Source organism: Oncorhynchus clarkii, chromosome 16 (genome assembly GCF_045791955.1).
Source record: "Oncorhynchus clarkii lewisi isolate Uvic-CL-2024 chromosome 16, UVic_Ocla_1.0, whole genome shotgun sequence".
In the NCBI taxonomy this organism is placed as follows: domain Eukaryota; kingdom Metazoa; phylum Chordata; class Actinopteri; order Salmoniformes; family Salmonidae; genus Oncorhynchus; species Oncorhynchus clarkii.
Genome location: NC_092162.1, coordinates 22,734,631 through 22,760,772, shown reverse-complemented (window position 1 = coordinate 22,760,772; position 26,142 = coordinate 22,734,631). Strand labels below are relative to the sequence as shown.

The following is a 26,142-nucleotide window of genomic DNA, read 5'->3' as shown; positions in this document are numbered from 1 at the left end:
GAGATGACAGCCTACACTCGCATTGTGGACAGTGGAGACAAAGAAAATAGATACGTCCATGTACCTTTGCACTTCTTCAGTTCGGTCTTTTCTGGCACTCTGCAGTGCCAGTGTTCTCCACCATGGTCACAATGGACCCCTGCATCTTTTCCAATGTGAACTTCAACCTCAATGAACACACACAGACATGATTGGTATTGAAACTCTTAGGTGGCACATACACATCATTTGCTGGTCCAAATTCACTCCCTACCCCTCCTCCTTGGCCCTGAGCTAACCTTTAGATTTTTCTGAAGGGTCTGGGTAGGTATAATCAGGAATGTGGTGGAGCTGACACCATATTGCTTACACCTTACACATATACAAACATTTAAGTGTTAGGGCCAAGGGAAAGAGTTAGTGAATCAGCTAATCCCAGTTCACTCCCTATGGGTAAAGCCCAAATCACACGGGAAGCCTTTTTTTTATAGTGTGTGAATGAGCATGCTTACGCTGGGAACAGAATACATGTGAGTAAATTAGAGAAAAACAGACAGGCTGTCAACGGCATCAGAAGTATACAGTGCATTCAGAAAGTATTCAGACCCTTTGACTTTTTCCACATTTTGTTACGTTACCGCCTTATTCTAAAAATGGATTAATACATTTCTTTCCTCATCAATCTACACACAATACCCCATAATGACAAAGCGAAAGCAGGTTTAGAATTTTTTGCAAATTTATAAAAAATAAAAAACAGAAATACCTTATTTACTTAAGTATTCACACCCTTTGCTATGAGACTCAAAATTGAGCTCAGGTGTATGCTGTTTCCATCATCATCACACCTGTCTATATAAAGGTCCCACAGTTGACAGTGCATGACAGACCAAAAACCAAGCCATGAAGTCAAAAGAATTGTCTGTAGAGCCCCGAGACAGGATTGTGTAGAGGCACAGATCTGGGGAAGGGTACCAAAACATTTCCAGCAGCTTTGAAGGTCCCCAAGAACACATTGGCCTCCTTCATTCTTAAATGGAAGAAGTTTGGAACCACCAAGACTCTTCCTAGAGCTGGCCCGGCCAAACTGAGCAATCAGAGGAGAAGGGCCTTGGTCAGGGAGGTGACCAATAACCCGGTGGTCACTCTGACAGACCTCCAGAGTTCCTCTGTGGAGATGGGAGAACTTCCAGAAGGACAACCATCTCTGCAGCCCTCCACCAATCAGGCCTTTATGGTAGAGTGGCCAGACAGAAGCCACTCCTCAGTAAAAGGCACATAACAGCGCGCTTGGAGTTTGCCAAAAGGCACCTAAAGGACTCAGACCATGATAAACAAGATTCTCTGGTCTGATGAAACTAAGATTGAACTCTTTGGCCTGAATGCCAAGTGTCACGTCTGAAGGAAACCTGGCACCATCCCTACGAAGCATGGTGGTGGCAGAGTCATGCTGTGGGAAAGTTTTTCAGCGGCTGGGACTGTGAGACTTGGCAGGATCGAGTTAAAGATGAACGGAGCAAAGTACAGAGAGATCCTTGATGAAAACCTGCTCCAGAGCACTCAGGACCTCAGATTGGGGCAAAGGTCCACCTTCCTAAGCACACAGCCAAGACAATGCAGGAGTGGCAGAAAAATACTTCACTCATGCTCTGCTTATTCGGAAGTAAATAATATTTATGTTAATCTGCATCCATCCCTTATGGGACTTTATTTGACTCCCTTATAGAGAGTCATATGATGTTGTTTGTAAAATGCAATGTTCTCATTGCAATATGACACTAAGTTGCATATAAAACATCGAGAACACCTTCCTAATATTGAGTTGCACTTGCACTAGCTCCCCACCCCTCCCTCCTTTGCCCTCAAAACAGACTCAATTTGTCGGGACGTGGATTCTACAAGGTGTCGAAAGAGTTCCACTGGGATGCTGGTCCATGTTGTCACCAATGCTTCTCACAGTTGTGTCAAGTTGGCTAGATGTCGTTTAGGTGGTGGACCATTCTTGATACACACAGGAGTGTGAAAAACCCAGCAGCGTTGCAGTTCTTGACACACTCAAACCGGTGCTCCTGTCACCCACTACCATATCCCATTCAAAGGCACTTACATATTTTGTCTTGCCCATTCACCCTTAAATGGCACACATTCATACACAATCCATGTCTCAATTGTCTCAAGGCTTAATAATCCTTCTTTTTTAACAAGTGACATACAAACACACTATACACACGTACACCTGGATTGTGCTGTAGTAGAGTAGCGGCCGGAGGGCTGACAGTTAATGTATTGTGCAGTTTGTTGTAAAATTGATTTTAATGTTAAAATTTCTAGTTATATTGTTCATTACTACCTTCATTATTTTGGTGGACACCAGGAAGAGTAGCTGCTGCCCTTGGAAGGAAATAATGGAGTTCCATAATGAATACAATTACATCAATAAGGGATCATAGCTTTCACCTGGTCAGTCTATGACATGGAACGAGCAGGTGTTCATAATGTTTTGTACATTCAGAATATATCAATCAAGTATGAGTACAGTAGAGTAACAGTAGAGTAACTTTTCAAACACAAATCTAAAGGCAGCGTGATCCACCGTCTCCTCCTCTGACAGGTTCCTAGAGGGGGAGAGAACCTGGGCTTTAACCCCCCCCACGTCTTCTTTTTCCCCGAGAAGCAGGATGGGGACATACCCTGCTGCCTTTAGACTAACAAGCTGAAACCACAAAGTAAGTAATGGTCGTTATTTCTGTACAATTTCAAAGGAAAGTCACAAGTCTCCTTGCTTGTTGATGTAAAAAGTTTTTACAGTCTGCCTCAACAAAGAAAATATCACCCGCTATGCTTGTGACGACAATATTTTCCCTCATATGGAGGTACGCATTATCCACAGTCTGACAAATTTAGAGTCAGTCCTGGGCACCTTGTTAGATTTCCCCCCCCCCCCCCTATTTTTTCAAACCTCAAGCTGTGGGGCCCCACAGAACTTACTTTGTTTTGCCCTCACCCCAAGGGTTTGGGCAGTTTGGACACGTTTCTTTTTGTTGATCTCGCCATTTCTGAAATTGTAGATAATGTGCATCTTTATAATATGTCAATATGAACACAAAAGCCTAGGCTAATTGTTTAATATCATACTCATACCATCATGTCATATTATGTGAATCATAATTCCAGACTGAGGTAGTAAGGGTTATTTTGGATATTACATTAAGAAGGCTGATTCAGTTATTGGAGTTAGTTATTGGCCTCACTCCACTCTCTGGAGGTCATGACTGAATAGAGAACCAGACAGAAACTGGATATCTGTATAGTACTTCCAATGACCCTAGGAGTACTTGTAGCAACTGGCTTGTAATGCCAAAGTGCTCAACATAAATATTTAGGAGGTCCATTATACCTAAAGCAACAGTTTTTTAAATATTGTCCTATGACCCGTACTTGAGGGGTAGCCTACTTAGACTGGGTTAGACAGTGAGCTGTGGGACAATGAATAATCTACACTCTCAAAAATAAAGAGTTTTATCTAATCTTAAAGGATTTTTTTATTTTATTTCATTTTTTTATAAAGAGGGTTGCCCTACAGGTACAAGTGGTGCCCCAAAGCAACTCTTTTCTGAGTGTAGTGTGAATAACATCTCAATATACTGTCAACAATGTTTCACTGAGCAACTACTACAGCACAAAGGATTTTCTCATTTTTTTTCTCTCTGATCATTTTAATGGTTGTGCAGACAAGACATACCAGTAATTTGTCTATTGAACACATACAGGCCAACTAAAAATAATTAACTACACTATCACAGATCTAATTCAAATGAAAAATACAATTGTTCTTGGGGAAGCTCTAAAAAGCTTCCTCATGCTTTCACCCAGTCTTCCCCTTTAGGCCCCAGGTCCCAAGAGGTGTTCCCAAGTCATGTCATTTTCACTTTGCTCCCCATCTACTCTATTTCAACTGATAAGCACATCACCGGATATGCAAGTGCGTATCCCTAATCCACGTTCCATCCTCTTGAGGTAACTCAGCACTGTATCTGCTTTCACATCAATGCCTTCAACATTCTGTTCACAGTACAATTATCCCTCTATCCTCCATCATTTGATGCATTAACCAATAAAGCAGCTAAACCCCAAACCAACTATGATGTTTATAGTAGCTCCCAGACCCAACCCATCTGTATGTCTTACAGTGGACTCTAGTATCTCTCTCGCTCCGCTTCCTCTGTCTTGGTGTCTTCGCTCACCCATTTAGCAGTTGGACCTCACTTCACGTGAAAACTATGCACCCCCCAAGGAGAGACATGACGATCTTTACCGCTGCAGGTACTGTACGGAGTAGTCTCTCTCAAACCAATGCTGTCCCAACACCCCCGCCTGGTGTCTCTTGATGTACACTCAATCTCCAGAATTCAGCCCGTGCCCTTGGTTATATCTCTGCTTCCACCTGAGGACATACACACTGCAACACATGGGTACTTTCCTGACAAAATAATTTGTGATATTTGAATAACCACATCCTCTGTCCTCCCATTGGTCCCCCAGTTACCAGTAACCAATCCATGTGACATGAGTCGTCATAAACTGATATCCCAACAATGCTACTAAAGTAACCATTGCTACTTCCAACATAGCCCATGACTATAGTCTAACAATACCCCTCATTTGCGCAGTAGTCCAATTCCATGCTATCAATATTGCATCCTTTGCTACTAGTACTGCACCTTCAGTTACTGTCCCTACAGCGCCTCTGCCGTGAGAATACCTCCTGCATGTAATCTGTCAAATGTTCGCCGGCTGTTAGAAATTGGAGAAAAACCAAATGAGTTGGGAATAATATCCAACCTAACAAAACTGAGTCACAGGTGTCCTGAAAGTTTACCATAGTGTCTGAAATGCCACCACTATCTCTTCTACTCTCACCATGATCTAGGTATGTGTAATGTTCAATTAAATCCCCATATTGTGTACAGTTAGCTCATAGAAGAGGGAGAGCAGCTATCTCCTGCAACAACACAGTCTCTAGGGAATGATACTCCTCTGTCATTACATCTAACCCATAACATACTATACTCCTAATGCATTTTCTACAGTTATAAACATACTAACACATTCTCAAATCAGTTAGTCAATATGCATCATTCCCTACTCTGGAACAATGAACACCCTCATGTTCCACCAAACCTAAAAACATATTGACTTGAATAGAAAAGAGAAACAAAGTACATGTATAATAACTTAGCACCACTCATTGATGCGATGTAACAAAAAAAAAAAAACTCTGAATACAGGGTAAAACAAAAACAACTTTCATGGTTGTCCCACGCTATCATCCAGTGATTCTCCCAAACAAACCACCTCCCCTCGGGATAACACTTAGAGATAAGAGTCTGGAGACTCTCGGCTACATAAATGTTAGCAGTGCCCCCACCCCTCATCGTGCTTTATCAATTCTCTCTCGCTGTATCCCAATCACAACTAAAACATTTTATAAATGATCCAACTCGAATTTAGAATCACTGACCTTAGTGCTTACTCTGAGACTAAGGCTCAAATTCCAGTTGATCAATTTCGCACACTTCATCCCAACTTTTTATTGCCGGTCATTACTCTTCTCATTACAGCCTCCTTTTATCCGTTTCCCTGTCCTGAGTGGCCTGGTAAAGAAAGATCAGTATCTCAATGCATTCTTAGTTTAAATAGTTAGCAGGGCGTATACCACCCCCCCTCCCTTTCCTTTACTCGGCACTTATCATTCTAGCGTGTCTTCTTCAGATACCGTTTACAGTTCATTTTCCCAACGTCACATGTAACTTTTGACTGTCACATTTCATGGCCCTTGATAATGTCCCAATTGTAATATCCAAGTAGATACTTCCGTTTCTCCCACGCACACGAGTCTCTCACCTGAACTTGTTCTCTCTCTCCACGCGCGCTCTCGCCACCCCGGCCCTCTTTTATGGCTCGGACTCACATAGGAGTGGTAAGTCACTGTCTCTCATTGCACGCCTTCGTCGCTCTTTCTTCAGCCGGTCAGGGAGGGTTTTGAGGTTTACACACACAGTCTATGGTCAAATTGTTTCTACCATGCATTAAGACACGATCTGACATCACCTTCCATGATAAGCTAAAAAAAAAACACAGATCATAACAGTTAAGTTAATTAAATTTCTGTTTCATGAAACCAGACAAACATTGACTATATGACGAATTATGACATTAACCTTTTCTTTATAACATCTAAGACAAATGTCAAAGACCATAACAATGTTACTGCTAAAAAACATTTTCTGAATTAGTCTGTACTCCCTTATTCTACTGGCGACCTCTAGGAAGAGTTCCCAAATCATGAAGATAACACCGAACCCCTCACAGAATTCCCACACACGATCCCAATCTGGTGAAATTTGTATCAAAACAAAACCCAAACATGAAATCAGCAATACATATATCACAATCCATGTGAAGTAACTGTCACCCCTTATTAACATATTTTCCTTCCTATATGCAGCCTGAAACATACCACTGTACAAATACCCCAAAGACCAGGACAACAGGGAACTGGTAATTTTCCCCTTTTAAACACGTGATTAAAAAAAAACATGTTAAATCAAAAATAAACCAATTCGAATAACTAATCAACTTAGAATTACTACTCTTTATAACTCCCTATGGAAATAATACTAATCTCCTAAAGTAATGGTACAATTTGGATAGAGAATGGTGTTTCTCATGATTTGATACTGAAATCCCCCATCTATTTAATTCATAATGAGGTTGATCATTCTTTAAGAATGTTTCATATTCAGGGCTTTCGATACCATTCAAATGTTTCCTCTTTCTTTCCCTGTCCTTCGGAAACCATTTAAATACCTCTTCAAAACATTTCATCTCCCTGCTGGTTCTCCATAACCATCATACCACATTAAAAAAATATTTTTTTTTTTAGGTTTGGTAACCCCAATGCTAATTCCTCGTGAACCATCCACCCTTTCGTCCATTCTAGGATCCCATTCCAGAATAAGACGACATCAAACGTAAATGCATTTAAAAATAAAACCACAAAATGTCTAATGATTTAAACAAATCCTAAGGCCTTCTGCATTTGCAAGGAGTGTTTGGCCATATAATTTAAATGTGTTACCTTTAGAATCCATTCCCCTGGCATTTCACCTAGAATCTTCAACCCCAAATCCGTTTTTGTGCGGCAAATTTAGCCAATCTCTCATCATAAGGAATCCGCAATATATACATGTCGTTTTCTAACACTTTCTCTCCCCAAGGCAGCAGCCGTAGCCATTCAGTCTGCTAATCTAAGCTTCACATTTCACCAATGCTAATTTACTGGGTAACTGACATGCTTCTAATAATACCTCTACCCCCAGACCATTTTTATTGGCGTTTCTGTCACTGTTAACATGCCCGGTGGTGACCACAATGTACCCGAAATCATGAACTACTCCAAATGCATTGTCACGTTCTGACCTTAGTTCCTTTGTTATGTCTTTGTTTTAGTTGGGTCATGGCGTGAGTTGGGGTGGGTAGTCTGTTAATTTTTCTGTTGTGTTTATGTGTTTGGCCTGGTATGGTTCTCAGAGGCAGGTGTCCTTCGTTGTCTCTGATTGAGAATCATACTTAGGTAGCCTTTTCCCACCTGTGTTTTGTGGGTGATTGTTCTGTTTTAGGTTGTTTCCCTGACAGAACTGTGCGCTTTAGTTTTCTCCATTTTGTTTGAGTGTTTTTTTTGTGAACATTAAATATGAACAATTTCCACGCTGCGCTTTGGTCTCATTCCAACGACGATCGTTACATGCATACCACACACAGCGTACCCCTTTTACTCGATTCCCTTCTGTGTTCATGTAACTAGAGCCATCTGTATACAATAATTTTCCCAATTCCAATGCTGTCTCTTGCAAATCAGGCTTAGGTTTTAGAGTACTCTGATCTGGGTCACATCTATGCGATTCACCCTCCCCATGCATTAACGACGCAGTATTCAAAGCACCAATCTTTTAAAAAATGTAGATTTTCCCCATTTAATGTTAACTTCCATTTTGTCCATCTTGCACTAGTAACACGTGCTTTTGTGCTGTTCACTATGGTTGCTACTGCGTGTGGAACATACACATCTACCTTTTTACCCATCCAAATGGAAGCCGTGTTATGCAACACCATTCCAGTCGCCTGTACCACCTTAAGGCATGGTGGCATTCCTTTTGCCACCGAGTCTAGCGATTTACTCCAGTACATTACTTGTCTCTCTCCACCCCCATGATTTTGCGTAACCATCATGCTACTATGTCCCTCTTGTTCATGAACAACATTTTTAAAATGTCCTTTTAAATTTGGCAATCCCAATGCTGGCACTTAACCCAATTGCTTCTTTAATTCGACAAACGCGTCCTCACACTCATGGGGACCCTTCCCCCTTTCCGCCAACTCTGTAAGTGGCTCAGTAATTTCAGAGAATTACAAAATAAAATGTCTAACAAAATTGAAACTCCTAAAGTTCTCCTGGACGTGCGAGGAGTGTTTGGCCGTGCCAAAGAACGCGTGGTTTCTACCCAATCCCAGGTAATGCGTATTTTGCCCTTAAAAATCGAAAACCCCAAATATGTTACCTCTTGCTTTGCTTGTTGTGCTTTCACATACGATGCTATATGACCATGTTCCGCCAAATAGTCTACCAACGTGGTGAGGTCTCGCATATAAATGTCTTCGTCTTTCGACGCTAATAACAAATCATCCACGTATTGTACCAACACAGAACCTACAATAGACACATTTTTAAACGATTGTTTCAATGCAAAATGATACCAAAACGTGATGAAAACGTCTTCCATCACATAGAAACTGTAATCTCTATGAACCACTTATCGATCGAACAGAAACTATACACCGCTAGGTGAAAGTTCCATTCTTGCTAACCTCAAAACGATTAGTTGAAAAATTGCAAACTCTTGTATAGCGGCATATCCTGCTAATGCAGTAGGTTCCAGTATCACCTTACACTCATTCTTCCAATGTCCGATAGTCCCACATCTAAAACAGGGAGCTGTCTCCTTACACTCTGTTTTTCACTACGTTTCTTAGTCATCTCTGCCATTGAAACTATAGTTAGTGCTTTTTTTTCTATGGCCCTATTAACCCCTCGCACGTCTGCGAGGTGAGCGGAGTCATATTCCACTCTCAAAAAACATCGTCTTGAATTAACACTACTACCCCCGCAATTATCGTTTTGATTACAGGGTTCAACCCCGTCATCAAAGCAGAAGCGCAAATTCTATCAATATACACTCCTGTTCGCAGTCCTTCTGTGTTCGTGTACTGGTGTTACACTTTCTGGGTTTATCATTATGCATTTTCTGTTGATAGAATGCTGTCATCAAAACACTGGTATATTGAGGTTTTGATTCTGGTTTGATGTCCTTGTGCCAAGTCATAATTGCCTTCCTGAATTCTTTATTTGATTTGAATTCACCGTCAGCAGGAAAATGTTGTCCAATTTGATCTAATTTGCACAATTTTTCCATATTCCAGCTGAATTGGTAGAATGCTTGTGCACTTATTTTAGCGCCTCCATGGATTTATTAAATTCCGCTATCTCTATATTACAGGGATCAACGAGTTCGTTTGTCGCCATATCAATAGTTATTATTCCCTGAACACTCCCGACGGTGTTAAAGTTATTTTAGATTTCTTAATTCCCGTCTATAATACACACATTCTATTAACTATTTTCTAAGATAGCACTACACACTTCCCCGGATAATAATTAATTGGTCGGGGCACTTAATACCTTGTTTTATAACCAATACCATAGCGTCTTCGAATCTATTACTGGAGAATATGGACAGGACTTCCTCAAATATCACTATTATTGATAACCCACATCATCTCTCATCGCGCCCTCTCTCCATGACTTGGCACAAGGACATACAACCAGAATCAAAGCCTCAATATACCAGTGTTTTGAAGTCAGCATTCTATCAACAGAAAATGCAAAAACCAACCTCTTTCACACACACACTCACACCCTGCGCTCTCACGGCCACTGTTACTGGGCCTTTTGCCCTTCTTACGGGTCTATATACTGTTACACTATTGTTTTACCCTCCACAGGATTACCCTGTTCAGAGCATCCCCTCTATTAGATTTTACCCTCCACAGGCTTTATGCTCGGGACTTATGAGACTTACCCTCCACAGATCTATTCTGCTCGGGACTTGCTCACTATAAGACTTACCCTCCACAGGATCTATCCTGCTCGGGACTTACTATATACTTATATGGCTACTACAACTAGGCTCTCACCCCCTTATAGTTTATGCAAGGAACCAACCCTGCCGTATTTTCCCCCTAGGACTTACCCTTCGCAGGTTTTAACCTGTGCGGGCTTACCTTCCGGGACTCACCCTATATTAATTGTAATCACAGGTATTAACCCACTGGGATTTACTATTGACTTTATAGTACTAGCAGGAACCAACCTAATAGGGAGTTACCCCCTAGGACTTACCCTACAGGTATGTATGAGTTTACCTTCCGGGACTGACCATTTACTATAAAGCGACGACCGGTCGTTCCACAATGGGCCTATAGAATTAACTTTGGCTCTCCAGGTCCGTATCCCATAATTAGTTCAGCCAACGATTCTCATCTCCCTAAGATGTCAAAATGAGTGGAAACAGATATAGGAATTAGCCTACCTTGTTAGTTGCCAGCTCTGCTCCACTGATCTGGACTCTTTGGTTTGACTACAAATCGTGTTGAACTCCTGGCAAGCTCATCATCTGTTAGGTTCTTATTTTTCAGAGTAAATAACTCACGGGCACTAGAGAAGCTTTAACCAAGTTAAATTCTTCCCAAAGGTTCAGTACAGCTGTATTCAGACACCAAAACATTTATCTCCATCACAGTTATATACATCCTACTTAAGACACGCCTTCTCTCCAATCCTTACATCTTATGGTTCAACAGAAAGAGGGTAACAGGATACCAGACCCTTTTTACTCCCTTAAGGGACTCAGTCCTCACCTCCGGACCTCAACCCCTCCATCAAATCCACAGATGTCCATCTGTCTCCCCTGATTCAACACGGTGCTCTGCTCCCGTCCCCAAACACGTTCCAACATACTCCACAGCTATCTGTCTTTCTACAGAGGCCCAGTCTCTTTCTCCTTTGATTCTATGCTTTTTTTCCTATCATTTATTTAATATCTCAATGTTCAAAATGCCAAATCCTACATTAGGAAGAAATGGTCTTCACACAGTTCTCAACAAGCCAGGCGACCCAAAATGCTGCATATTTGTATTTATTTATTTAACCTTTATTTAACCAGGTAGGCTAGTTGAGAACAAGTTCTCATTTGCAACTGCGACCTGGCCAAGATACATGTACAGGTAGAGATATTGGTGTGCAAAAGAGCAGAAAAGTAAATAAATATAAACAGTATGGGGATGAGGTAGGTAAATTGGGTGGGCTATTTACCGATAGACTATGTACAGCTGCAGCGATCGGTTTGCTGCTCAGATAGCAGATGTTTGAAGTTGGTGAGGGAGAGAAGTCTCCAACTTCAGAGATTTTTGCAATTTGTTCCAGTCACAGGCAGCAGAGAACTGGAACGAAAGGCGGCCAAATGAGGTGTTGGCTTTTGGGATGATCAGTGAGATACACCTGCTGGAGCGCGTGCTACGGGTGGGTGTTGCCATCGTGACCAGTGAACTGAGATAAGGAGGAGCTTTACCTAACATGGACTTGTAGATGACCTGGAGCCAGTGGGTCTGGCGACGAATATGTAGCGAGGGCCCGCCGACTAGAGCATACAGGTCGCAGTAGTGTGTGGTATAAGGTGCTTTAGTAACAAAACGGATGGCACTGTGATAAACTGCATCCAGTTTGCTGAGTAGAGTATTGGAAGCTATTTTGTAGATGACATCGCCGAAGTCGAGGATCGGTAGGATAGTCGTGGGATAGGATAGAGTGAAGGAGGCTTTGTTGCGGAATAGAAAGCCGACTCTAGATTTGATTTTAGATTGGAGATGTTTGATATGAGTCTGGAAGGAGAGTTTACAGTCTAGCCAGACACCTAGGTACTTATAGATGTCCACATATTCTAGGTCGGAACCATCCAGGGTGGTGATGCTAGTCGGGCGTGCGGGTGCAGGCAGCGAACGGTTGAAAAGTATGCATTTGGTTTTACTAGCGTTTAAGAGCAGTTGGAGGCCACGGAAGGAGTGTTGTATGGCATTGAAGCTCGTTTGGAGGTTAGATAGCACAGTGTCCAAGGAAGGGCCGTAAGTGTACAGAATGGTGTAGTCTGCGTAGAGATGGATCAGGGAATCGCCCGCAGCAAGAGCAACATCATTGATATATACAGAGAAGAGAGTTGGCCCGAGAATTAAACCTTGTGGCACCCCCATAGAGACTGCCAGAGGACCGGACAGCATGCTGTCCGATTTGACACACTGAACTCTGTCTGCAAAGTAGTTGGTGAACCAGGCAAGGCAGTCATTAGAAAAACCGAGGCTACTGAGTCTGCCGATAAGAATATGGTGATTAACAGAGTCGAAAGCCTTGGCCAGGTCGATGAAGACGGCTGCACAGTACTGTCTTTTATCAATGGCGGTTATGATATCGTTTAGTACCTTGAGCGTGGCTGAGGTGCACCCGTGACCGGCTCGGAAACCAGATTGCACAGTGGAGAAGGTACGGTGGGATTCGAGATTGTCAGTGACCGGTTTGTTGACTTGGCTTTCGAAGACCTTAGATAGGCAGGGCAGGATGGATATAGGTCTGTAACAGTTTGGGTCCAGGGTGTCTCCCCCTTTGAAGAGGGAGATGACTGCGGCAGCTTTCCAATCCTTGGGGATCTCAGACGATATGAAAGAGAGGTTGAACAGGCTGGTAATAGGGGTTGCGACAATGGCGGCGGATAGTTTCAGAAATAGAGGGTCCAGATTGTCAAGCCCAGCTGATTTGTACGGGTCCAGGTTTTGCAGCTCTTTCAGAACATCTGCTATCTGGATTTGGGTAAAGCAGAACCTGGAGAGCCTTGGGCGAGTAGCTGCGGGGGGGGGGGGGGGTGTTGGGGGAGGTTGGAGTAGCCAGGAGGAAGGCATGGCCAGCCGTTGAGAAATGTTTGTTGAAGTTTTCGATAATCATGGATTATTATATTATATTATATTATATTATTATATTATTATAACACTGGGTGACCGTGTTACCTAGCCTCAGTGCAGTGAGCAGCTGGGAGGAGGTGCTCTTGTTCTCCATGGACTTTACAGTGTCCCAGAACTTTTTGGAGTTAGAGCTACAGGATGCAAATTTCTGCCTGAAGAAGCTGGCCTTTGCTTTCCTGACTGACTGCGTGTATTGGTTCCTGACTTCCCTGAACAGTTGCATATCGCAGGGACTATTCGATGCTATTGCAGTCCGCCACAGGATGTTTTTGTGCTGGTCGAGGGCAGTCAGGTCTGGAGTGAACCAAGGGCTATATCTGTTCTTAGTTCTGCATTTTTTGAACGGAGCATGCTTATCTAAAATGATGAGGAAGTTACTTTTAAAGAATGACCAGGCACCCTCAACAGACGGGATGAGGTCAATATCCTTCCAGGATACCAGGGCCAGGTCGATTAGAAAGGCCTGCTCGCAGAAGTGTTTTGGGGAGCGTTTGACAGTGATGAGGGGTGGTCGTTTGACTGCGGATCCGTAGCGGATACAGGCAATGAGGCAGTGATCGCTGAGATCCTGGTTGAAGACAGCGGAGGTGTATTTGGAGGGCCAGTTGGTCAGGATGACGTCTATGAGGGTGCCCTTGTTTACAGATTTAGGGTTGTACCTGGTGGGTTCCTTGATGATTTGTGTGAGATTGAGGGCATCTAGCTTAGATTGTAGGACTGTCGGGGTGTTAAGCATATCCCAGTTTAGGTCACCTAACAGAACAAACTCTGAAGCTAGATGGGGGGCGATCAATTCACAAATGGTGTCCAGGGCACCCCTGGGAGCTGAGGGGGGGTCGTAGCAGGCGGCAACAGTGAGAGACTTATTTCTGGAGAGAGTAATTTTTAAAATTAGTAGTTCGAACTGTTTGGTATGGACCTGGAAAGTATGACATTACTTTGCAGGCTATCTCTGCAGTAGACTGCAACTCCTCCCCCTTTGGCAGTTCTATCTTGACGGAAAATGTTATAGTTGGGTATGGAAATCTCAGAATATACCCTGACTGTGCTTACACTGAACGCAAGAGAAGTGACACAATTTCAGGCACCGCATTGATTATATGCAACGCAGGACAAGCTAGTTAAACTAGTAAGATCAACCATTTGTAGTTAACTAGTGAATATTTTAAGATTGATTGTTTATTATAAGAAGTTTAATGCTAGCTAGCAACTTACCATGGCTCCTTGCTGTCTGCACTCACGTTACAGGTGGTCAGCCTGCCACACAGTCTCCTCGTGGATTGCAATATAAATCGGCCATAATCGGCATCCAAAAATGCAGATTACCGATTGTTATGAAAACTTAAAATCGGCCCTAATTAATCGGCCATTCCGATTAATCGGTCGACCTCTAGTTGAAACCCAAACAAAAGAGCGAGGAGTACCTCAAATAAATAACTCAAGCGCACAATGATTATCACACAGGACGAGACCCATAATAATCTGCACAATCCACAAGGGCACGAAAGCCCAAAACACACAGCATAGGTACTCACACGCACCAACGGACATAGTAACAATAATCGACCCCACCATGGTGAACAAAGGGCACATATATACAAATACAATCAGTGGGAATAGGGGCCAGGTGTGCGCAATGAAAGTTCCAGAGGGATCCATGACACTTCGCACCCAATAGGACACCCCCAGCACCTCCACCATCCCCATCCAAGCTTCCCCCACCCCTCAACCACAAAACACAATAATGATAATAATAAATAGAAACTAAATAAAAATATATATATACCAAGAGATATATATACACATACACACACACGTACAGTACATATACATAAAACATATTCACAGGACACTCAACTTCCTTCTTATCTCTTTTCCTACATCAGATATGCAGGTGACATTTCCACCTGGATGACAGCACATAATCAGCAAGACGGAGATGCTCTTCATCCGAGGGAATGCCTGCCCATTCTCAGATGTTAGATAATCCGAGATGATCACATGTCATTTACATTCCAGCCCTTGTCAACTCCAGATTTGTATTACTTTTCTGCTGGAATCCCTGCATTCTCAGATTACCCTCTGTTAATCTCTATACTGTAATCAATAAAGTGTTTCAAAATGCTGTACTTGTATTAACATATATGCTCCGATCATTCCTGAGAGAGAAGGGGTGTAATATCTCCGGATGGGCGTGTGGTACCCTTCCTCACACATGCCAACAAGATGTTACTTATTGTGGGGTCTTTGCCTTGAAAGTAAGTATGAGAGTATAAGTAATGTACAATGAACCTACTGAAAGTATACTGACTAAAAGGCCAAACAGAACTGTCATTATATTATATTATAGCTGTGTCGTTGTATACTTGCGAATTAGAATCTTAAGTATTACATCATTTTGTTGGGGAAAACTGAAATGCCCATCAAATGTTTTCCCCAGTTTGCTGAATGTGTTCTGAAGGAGTAGTCGATTGTAGTAGTAGCAGTCACTCTCCTCCAAAACACTGGTATGTTACATCTTTAATTTAATATAATTGTAGATTTTAAAAAAAAAAACCTTGAAAGATCTGTATAAATGTTATCTTTGATCCAACTTCTGACTAGATGGCCACTAAAACACATGTATTTAAATAATTATGTTACAAGAAACCTATACTATTCCCATGTTCCCTGTTCCCTATTCGGCAGGCAAGAAAATAATAGCCCTGCCGAAATCCTCCCCACTTCTAATTTTCCTTCATTTTGAGGCTAGAGTCAAATACTTTCTGTGGCACACATCAGTCAAATACTTTCTATAGAAAAAACTTCACGTAGGCAACCGAATATAATAATTAATGTACGTGTGTTATATTAAACATGAGGAGGAAGTAAAATGTAGGCAAGCAATAAACATTTCAGAACAATTACCAGTCGAATAAGACATGGAAGACACAACGAATTTTGGCAAAGATATTTATTTATAGACTAATACACTTGAAACAATAGCCAGACCGAAAACTGCAGACATGACTAGTGCATCCCCAACGACCAAACCGACACAAATAAAATGAAACGCAGCCGAACGTGATCAGAAATCTTAACGAGCAAGCAATCCGCAGCAATGAAGAATTGAGTGCGTGCGCGTTCACACGAGGGGGGGGCTTACAACACCGTTATTAATATTATGGAAAAATGAGTTTCACAGTCCGTCACTCACAACCCGCCAATTCAGTCATTGAGTCTGAAATAAATTCTTCGCTAACAAGTATTTCCATGTGCTTACACGATTGATATTATTGACTGTCATTTTACCTAAATTATATCAACAGCGAGTATATGTTTAAACCGTTACTGTAGCTAAAACACCTACACGCTTCAAGGAGCCGGCAAGTTAACGTTACATACAACAACGTTGCCCAGAGTGAATAAAGATCACTTCCAGTGAAGAAGATGACAATGCAATAAACATAACTGATTACAATACAAGTCTAGAATGACAGAAAATACTAAATAATTGGTCATGTCTTATCCGATAATTTACCTCGCTTTCACTGTAAAATTGCTAGCTACGTCCAAATTCGCAGTTATGTTTATTTGAACTAATAGCACAAACTGCGAGAGCATCGAGTTAAGGAATTCAGAAGGGGTGTGGGTGGCATTGATGGAGTTTGATGCGGCATGAGTTTGTGCTATTAATACTGGGTTGCCGCTCAGTAGTGGGAATAGTCCATTCTGTCTGGACAGGCGAGCATTGAGCAACATCATTATTGACATGGTTATGTAATCCAGGAACACTTTGACAGAGCTCAGGCATATTAAATCACCCTATAGCCCATGTACGGCCCACTACAACTTCATTTTTTGAACGCAAACTGCAACCACTCTACTATGGGTTTGGGTTGTGCGCTCTCTTGGGCAGCGTTTACACAGACAGACCAATTTAGATTTTTTCCCCCCCACTAATTGGTCTTTTAAGCAATGACATTAGACATTATTAAATCGGATTTTTACCAGAGCTGATCTGATTGGTCAAAAGACCAATTAGTGAAAAAAAATATCAGAATTGGGCTGCCTGTGTAAACGCAGCCAGTGGCTCCCCCTCCCTGTTCTATTCAGACCGAACAAATTGCATCACACTTGTTGTTTACATTGCATAAACAGTCTCAGAATCTAATTGATCTGACTGCATTTGGTGGGAGTTCGGGGTCATGTCCGCAGCAGACTGTCGATGCGAGGTAGCTAGCACACCCTGTCTGTCGAGCACGCAGATGGATTTAGTCCACCCATCTCTGGTCTTTCATCGATGACTCGCGAATGCTAGCTAATTGTGTAGCTAATTCAATCTAATGTTAACCAATTTATCGCAAGAGAAACAAGTTAAAGTTTTATTATTTCAGCGGCAGATGAAGAATTTCGACATTCAATCGCCAAAACAAATTTCATATTAATTAAACTTAAAAAAAAAAAATTACCAAAGAAGAAAGGCCCTTTCCAAAGAAACTACAACAACAACCCTCGAGCTGGGAGTTGCTTGTGCATGGGCTACAGCCTGCAAGGCGGGCTTGGAAACCCCGAGGATTCTTGGCCTCCTGGTGTTCCGATGGAAAGAGAAGTCACCTGAAGTCAACAGATGGACAATGCTGAAGTGGACGTTTTTTTTGGGGTGTTTAAGTGTAGGGTATTTTTGAGAGACAACGGGACATCAGCAGCTAGTTAACTTCGCTATCGCCTGAGCTCGAGACTGAAAGACCCCCCCCCCCCCCCCCCCCCACGGACCTTGCAAGCGATAGCGCTACAGGTAAACAAAGTTGTTTCGACTGACTACATACGTTAGCCAGCCTCCTCAATAACTAACTATAGTTAGCCTAGCTAGCTATTAAAGTAGTGCTTTAGACAGAGTCACGTAATTATAACTACTAGTAGCCAAATTTAAGTAGTAATACTTTTTTTTCCATTCCTACAATCAATATGTGGCTGTACTAGCTGGTGTTAGCTAACGTTATGTATTATAGCTAACTATAGTAGTTAGTACTGACTTGGTTAGTTAACTTAACTAACTTACCCACAAGTTACGGACCTGGCTGAGGTTCGTTAGGTTAACCGTGCATTGGAAACTGAAATCTCAGATCTAGTTAGTTAGCCTAATTAAGAAAATGGCAAATGCTATACACAGCAGACCACCACAGTGCCACACCATGCTGTCTGGTGTGGCACTCGCATAGTCTATGTGAGTGCCACACCAGACAGCATCCTCAGACAAAATGTAGTGGCGATAATGTCATACATTGCTTTGTCATTCTTATAATGATTAGTTTACCATAATCTCTCGTGGACAGATGCATTTAGTTGACACAATCGAGCATCTGACGCAATAACACGATATTTTAGTTCTGGGTTTGAGAGTACCATCTAGGTAACTATATAGTTATCAAACTAACTACATAACTTGTATGCATGTTTGAGGGTGAAGAGAGGGTGAGTGGATGTTCTAGCTACATGCAGTACCAGTCAAAAGTTTGGACACCTACTCATTCGAGGGGTTTTCTTTATTATTTTTTACTATTTTCTACATTGTAGAATAATAGTGAAGATATCATAACTATGAAATAAGAAAAACCCCTGAATGAGTGTCAGTTTTTGACTGGTACTGTATGTTTTAAGATTATTTGTCTTGGATACATTTTTAGCCAGGTGGATCATAACAGATTAGAGCGTGTTTAGACAATAAAACATTAGTCAGAAGAAATTTGCCCTCAAAATTATCTTGGGCACAGGGCCACAAGAAATGGTTTGTTGAAATCTCAACGGTAAACAGGGTTGCCAGTTGTAGCTAACAATTCTAATCCAATGACCATTCAAAACCTGCCCAAAGGGGCTGATAACGAGCTAAATTGCCACATTTTATACAACAATTGTTTTCCCATTATGTTATTGAGCCAGTTAAGGAATACCAATGTAACTTGTACCTACTTTAGAAGCAAAATTAGGTTTTCATCAAAGTTATAATTCTTGTGAACTGACATGACATAATATACTAATTTGAGTATATCGCAAGAGAAAAGATCATTCACCCCGTTTAAACTCACCAGGTCATTTTCCATCAATGGTTGTTGATTTAACTCGTTTCACTGCTATGATCACTGCACTGCTATGATCACTGCTATAATTAAGCAATAAGGCATGAGGGCGTGTGGTATGTAGCCAATATACGATGGATATGGGCTGTTCTTAAGAATGATGCAATGTGGTGTGCCTGGATACAGCCGTTAGCTGTGGTATATTGGCCATGTACCACAACCCCCCGGGGTGGCAGGTAGCCTAGTGGTTAGAGTTTTGGGCCAATAACCGAAAGGTTGCTGGATCGAATCCCCAAGCTGACAAGGTAGAAATCTGTCGCAAGGCAGATTCCCCCGGTGCTGAAGACGTGGATGTCAATTATGGCAGTCCACCACACCATTCTGAGGGGTTGGGTCAAATGCAGAAGACACATTTCAGTTTCAACTGACCTCTTTCCCTGTTTTAAACTGGTTACCAAAACACTTATTTTTACTGCTCTAATTACGTTGGTAACCAGTTGATAATAGCAATAAGGCACCTCAGGGTTTTGTGATATATGGAAAATACACCACGGCTAAGGTCTGTCTTCGGGTCTAATGGTCGTCTCGCACCGAACTGCGCATGTGCAGGCCATCAATTTAATATAATGTATCCAGGCACTCCACGTTGTGTCGTGCGTAGAACAGCCCTTAGCCGTGGTATATTGGACATATACCACATCCTCCTAGGCCTTATTGCTTAAATAAGTCCCTTTTGTGCATGACTAGATAAATCCGACAGGGGAGTTTGAGTGATGAAAGTTGTACAGAGGATCTCAATCTTCGGCGCAAGAAACACCCAGATGAACTTTAAAAAAATATATAATAATGTTAGGCTATTTTCTGGCAATTGTGACAGATGTTGAGACTACAAACAGTTATAAATGTCCTATTTTGCGAGATTGACTTGTCATTTCAATAGGCATAGGCTACAGGCAAAAATCTGGGTGTATGATTGTAATTCAACTTTGCCTTGGTTTGCTTAGATGCAGGTAGCCTACAGCCCTTGATAGGCCTACATCAGTCTACAGTAACCCAGGCAAGATGTCAACTGAATGATTTATCAGCCTGCTTAGTCCAAATTAAGACTCATTTATTCAACATTAATAGTTTGGCGATTTCGAGGTAAGAAATGCTTGTTTCCCAATAGCAGCCTGCTGGAATAGGCTGTGGATGGGGTTGTAATTTCAATCGCTGAATTAAATATTAATGATATGTTTGATCTGAATATGCTTGTCAACAGCAGCCAGTATTTAGTTTTGATTTTTTACCTGTAGCCTATTTGGACTGTTAAGTCAATCTAATGCCTTCTAACAATTGCAGATAGAGCTTTGATAACTTCCAATTTAATTAACTAAACATGGTTGTTAATAATTGCATAATAACACAAGGCTAATGTAATATTACTCTCAAGTTATAGGCTATTTATTAAATCAGTTTGATAGCTCCAGGTAGGCTACACAAGTGGCACAAATTGATTTGCTAGGACTCGTCATGTCAACATTTTTATTGTTTCAAATGATAGCCCTGCTCACCATTTCACTCAGCAACAGCCTCACCGCCTGATAGTCAGCAGCAGCATGTCACAGTGAAATATAAATATACAGTGCCTTGCGAAAGTATTCGGCCCCCTTGAACTTTGCGACCTTTTGCCACATTTCAGGCTTCAAACATAAAGATATAAAACTGTATTTTTTTGTGAAGAATCAACAACAAGTGGGACACAATCATGAAGTGGAACGACATTTATTGGATATTTCAAACTTTTTTAACAAATCAAAAACTGAAAAATTGGGCGTGCAAAATTATTCAGCCCCTTTACTTTCAGTGCAGCAAACTCTCTCCAGAAGTTCAGTGAGGATCTCTGAATGATCCAATGTTGACCTAAATTACTAATGATGATAAATACAATCCACCTGTGTGTAATCAAGTGTCCGTATAAATGCACCTGCACTGTGATAGTCTCAGAGGTCCGTTAAAAGCGCAGAGAGCATCATGAAGAACAAGGAACACACCAGGCAGGTCCGAGATACTGTTGTGAAGAAGTTTAAAGCCGGATTTGGATACAAAAAGATTTCCCAAGCTTTAAACATCCCAAGGAGCACTGTGCAAGCGATAATATTGAAATGGAAGGAGTATCAGACCACTGCAAATCTACCAAGACCTGGCCGTCCCTCTAAACTTTCAGCTCATACAAGGAGAAGACTGATCAGAGATTCAGCCAAGATGACCATGATCACTCTGGATGAACTGCAGAGATCTACAGCTGAGGTGGGAGACTCTGTCCATAGGACAACAATCAGTCGTATATTGCACAAATCTGGCCTTTATGGAAGAGTGGCAAGAAGAAAGCCATTTCTTAAAGATATCCATAAAAAGTGTCGTTTAAAGTTTGCCACAAGCCACCTGGGAGACACACCAAACATGTGGAAGAAGGTGCTCTGGTCAGATGAAACCAAAATTGAACTTTTTGGCAACAATGCAAAACGTTATGTTTGGCGTAAAAGCAACACAGCTGAACACACCATCCCCACTGTCAAACATGGTGGTGGCAGCATCATGGTTTGGGCCTGCTTTTCTTCAGCAGGGACAGGGAAGATGGTTAAAATTGATGGGAAGATGGATGGAGCCAAATACAGGACCATTCTGGAAAAAAACCTGATGGAGTCTGCAAAAGACCTGAGACTGGGACGGAGATTTGTCTTCCAACAAGACAATGATCCAAAACATAAAGCAAAATCTACAATGGAATGGTTCAAAAATAAACATATCCAGGTGTTAGAATGGCCAAGTCAAAGTCCAGACCTGAATCCAATCGAGAATCTCTGGAAAGAACTGAAAACTGCTGTTCACAAATGCTCTCCATCCAACCTCACTGAGCTCGAGCTGTTTTGCAAGGAGGAATGGGAAAACATTTCAGTCTCTCGATGTGCAAAACTGATCGAGACATACCCCAAGCGACTTACAGCTGTAATCGCAGTAAAAGGTGGCGCTACAAAGTATTAACTTAAGGGGGCTGAATAATTTTGCACGCCCAGTTTTTCAGTTTTTGATTTGTTAAAAAAGTTTGAAATATCAAATAAATGTCGTTCCACTTCATGATTGTGTCCCACTTGTTGTTGATTCTTCACAAAAAAATACAGTTTTATATCTTTATGTTTGAGCCTGAAATGTGGCAAAAGGTCGCAAAGTTCAAGGGGGCCGAATACTTTCGCAAGGCACTGTATATATAAAAATGTAAAATTATTGAGAAATGCCATGGTGTGCGCTGTGAAACTTATAAGTAGCCCAAAACCCGTAACCTGCGACCAATACATTTTTCTAAGTACTCCAATTTTGCAGGAAAACTGCTAACATAGCAACCCTGACGGTAGAGTTAATTTTACATGGCCTGGTGCCCCGGGAGGACCAATGGAATGTTCTAAAATGAACAAACTCCGCTACCTGGGGCATCAGGCCATGTCAAATGAGCGCAATTAAATTGATGGCCTGCACATGCGCAGTTCGGTGCGAGACGACCATTAGACCCAAAGACATGTTTCTGCGCATGAGCTTAGCAAGCCAACGTCTCCATGACATCACCTACAAGTGTGATCGGGGATTCATATTGGAGAAGCAGCTTCTGCCTATCTTCATACTGTACAGTCTTTTATACCAGTGTTTTCGTCATAATACCCATAAAACCTAGCGGTCAAATGCGGAAATGGGTCCAATCGTTTTTTCAAAATACATTTTTCCCATAGGGGAGTATAGTACTTACAACAAGGTCTTTTTCATGAACGCTTTCCCTTGCTTGATGTTTTGACCACCGTGTAGTTGCTAGACGGAAGCCACTCCTCAGTAAAAGCACATGACCGCCTGCTTAGAGTTTGCCAAGATTCTCTAGTCTGATGAAACCAAGATTGTACTCTTTAACTAACACATTCTCTCTCCTCTCCGTAGACATGATGGAAGAACTGCACAGCCTGGACCCTCGGCGGCAGGAGCTGCTTGAGGCTCGCTTCACAGGAGTCGGAGTGGCCAAGGTCTGTCTCTCCATTCAATTGTGTCTGCATCCATTCTGTGTGTGTGTGACAGTGCTGCCCTGGCATCCAGTTTGCATTTTATCAATCATCAGCTGTCTCAGCAGCACTCTGTGGCAAGACACTCCACCGGTCACACACATGCACACCCACCCACCAATGAAATAGTCAGCAAGACAAGGAGCCCACACTGCTTGATGTTACCAAGGGCCAGTGTTGCTAATTAATGTTCACTCCAACCCCAAATTAATAGGGGAGACAGACTTGTACCATATTAAGTCACACCTACTCATTGTGTTTTAATTTATTTTGTTTTATTTACTATTTTCTACATTGTAGAATAGTACTGAAGACATCCAAACTATGAAATAACACAAGGAATCATGTAGTAACCAATAAAGTGTTAAACAAATCCAAAATGTATTTGAGATTCTTCGAAGTAGCCACCCTTTGCCTTGACAGCTTTGCACACTCTTGGCATTCTCTCAACCATCTTCACCCGGAGATGATTTTCCAACAGTCTTGAAGGAGGAACCACATATGTTGAGCACTTGTTGGCTGCTTTTCCTTCACTCTGCGGTCCAACTAATCCCAAACCATCTGAATTGGGTTGAGGTCGGGTGATATCTGGAGACGAAGTCATCTGATGCAGCACCATCACTCTCCTACTTACACAGCCTGGAGGTGTGTTGTGTCATTTTTCTGTTGAAAAACAAATGATAGTCCCACTAAGCACAAACCAGATGGGACGGCATAATGCTGTGGTAGCCATGCTGCTTAAGTGTGCCGAACACACCACCACCTCCATGCTTCAGTGGGAACCACACATGCAGAGGTCATCCATTTACCTACTCTGCGTCTCACAAAGACATGGCGGTTAAACCAAAAATCTCAAATTTGGACTTGTCAGACCAAAGGACAGATTTCCACCGGTCTAATGTCCATTGCCCGTGTTTCTTGACCCAAGCAAGCCTCTTCTTATTGGTGTCCTTTAGTAGTGGTTTCTTTGTAGCAATTCGACTTTGGAGGCCTGATTCACGCAGTCTCCTCTGAACAGTTGATGTTGATGTGTCTTTTATTGAGGCTGGGTACTCTAATGAACTTATCCTCTGCAGCAGAGGTAACTCTGGGGCTTCCTTTCCTGTGGCGGTCCTCATGCGAGCCAGTTTCATCATAGCGCTTGATAGTTTTTGCGACTGAACTTGAAGAAGCATTCAAAGTTCTTGCAATGTCCGGCATTGATTGACCTTCATGTCTTAAAGTAATGATGGACTGTTTCTCTTTGCTTATTTGAGCTGTTCTTGCCATAATATGGACTTGGACTTTTACCAAATAGGGCTATCTTTTGTATACCACCCCTACCATGTCATAACACAACTGATTGGCTCAAACACATTAAGAAGTAAAGAAATCCCACAAATTAACTTTTTAACAAGGCACATCTGTTAATTGAAATTAATTCCAGGTGACTACCTTATGAAGCTGGTTGAGAGAATGCCTAGAGTGGGAAACACTGTCAAGGCAAAGGGTGGCTACTTTGAAGAATCTCAAATATATTTTGAATTGTTCAACACTTTTTGGTTACTACATTAATCCTGTGTTATTTCATAGTTTTGATGTCTTCACTATAATTCTACGGTGTAGAAAATAGTAAAAATTTAGAAAAATCCTTTATTGAGTAGGTGTCCAAACTTTTGGCTGGTATGTATGTATGTATGTATGCATGTATGCATGTATGTATGTACAGTTGAAATAGGAAGTTTACATACACTTTGGTTGGAGTCATTAAAACTAATTTTTCCACCACTCCACAAAATTTCTTGTTCACAAACTATAGTTTTGATAAGTCGGTTTGGACAAGTAATTTTTCCAACAGTTGTTTACAGACAGATTATTTCACTTATAATTTTCTGTATCACAATTCCAGTGGGTCAGAAGTTTACATTCACTAAGTTGACTGTGCCTTTAAACAGCTTGGAAATTCCAGAAAATTATGTAATGTCTTTAGAAGCTTCTGAAAGTCTAATTGACAACATTTGAGTGAATTGGAGGTGTACCTGTGGATGTATTTCAAGGCCAACCTTCAAACTCTGTGCCTCTTTGCTTGACATCATGGGAAAATCTAAAGAAATCAGCCAAGATCTTAGAAAAAATTGTAGACCTCCACAAGTCAAATCAAATTGTATTTGTCACATACACATGGTTAGCAGATGTTAATGCGAGTGTAGCGAAATGCTTGTGCTTCTAGTTCCGACAATGCAGTAATAACCAACAAGTAATCTAGCTAACAATTCCAAAACTACTACCTTATAGACACAAGTGTAAAGGGATAAAGAATATGTACATAAAGATATATGAATGAGTGATGGTACAGAGCGGCATAGGCAAGATACAGTAGATGGTATTGAGTGCAGTATATACATATGAGATGAGTATGTAAACAAAGTGGCATAGTTAAAGTGGCTAGTGATACATGTATTACATAAAGATGCAGTAGATGATATAGAGTACAGTATATACATATACCCTACATTATTCATCTGATATGTATGTAAACATATTAGGTAGCATTGTTTAAAGTGGCTAGTGATATATTTTACATTTCCCATCAATTCCCATTATTAAAGTGGCTGGAGTTGAGTCAGTGTGTTGGCAGCAGCCACTCAATGTTAGTGGTGGCTGTTTAACAGTCTGATGGCCTTGAGATAGAAGCTGTTTTTCAGTCTCTCGGTCCCAGCTTTGATGCACCTGTACTGACCTCGCCTTCTGGAAGATAGTGGGGTGAACAGGCAGTGGACAAGTAGTTGTTGTCCTTGATGATCTTTATGGCCTTCCTGTGACATTGGGTGGTGTAGGTGTCCTGGAGGGCAGGTAGTTTGCCCCTG

At 41.7% G+C, this 26,142-nt stretch overlaps 1 protein-coding gene across 2 annotated transcripts in view; it reads left to right on the top strand.

Annotated features, from left to right (window-relative positions):
• The first annotated feature begins 17,245 nt into the window (after positions 1-17,245).
• Positions 17,246-26,142, top strand: part of LOC139368208 (serine/threonine-protein kinase tousled-like 2) — a 29,758-nt gene continuing 20,861 nt past the window's right edge. For both annotated transcript variants that reach the window (XM_071106856.1, XM_071106855.1), the window contains exons 1-2: positions 17,246-17,938; positions 23,178-23,260. In XM_071106856.1, coding sequence (XP_070962957.1) covers positions 23,180-23,260 — 81 coding nt within the window. In that variant the 5' untranslated portion in view covers positions 17,246-17,938; positions 23,178-23,179. The remainder of the gene's footprint in view (positions 17,939-23,177; positions 23,261-26,142) is intronic.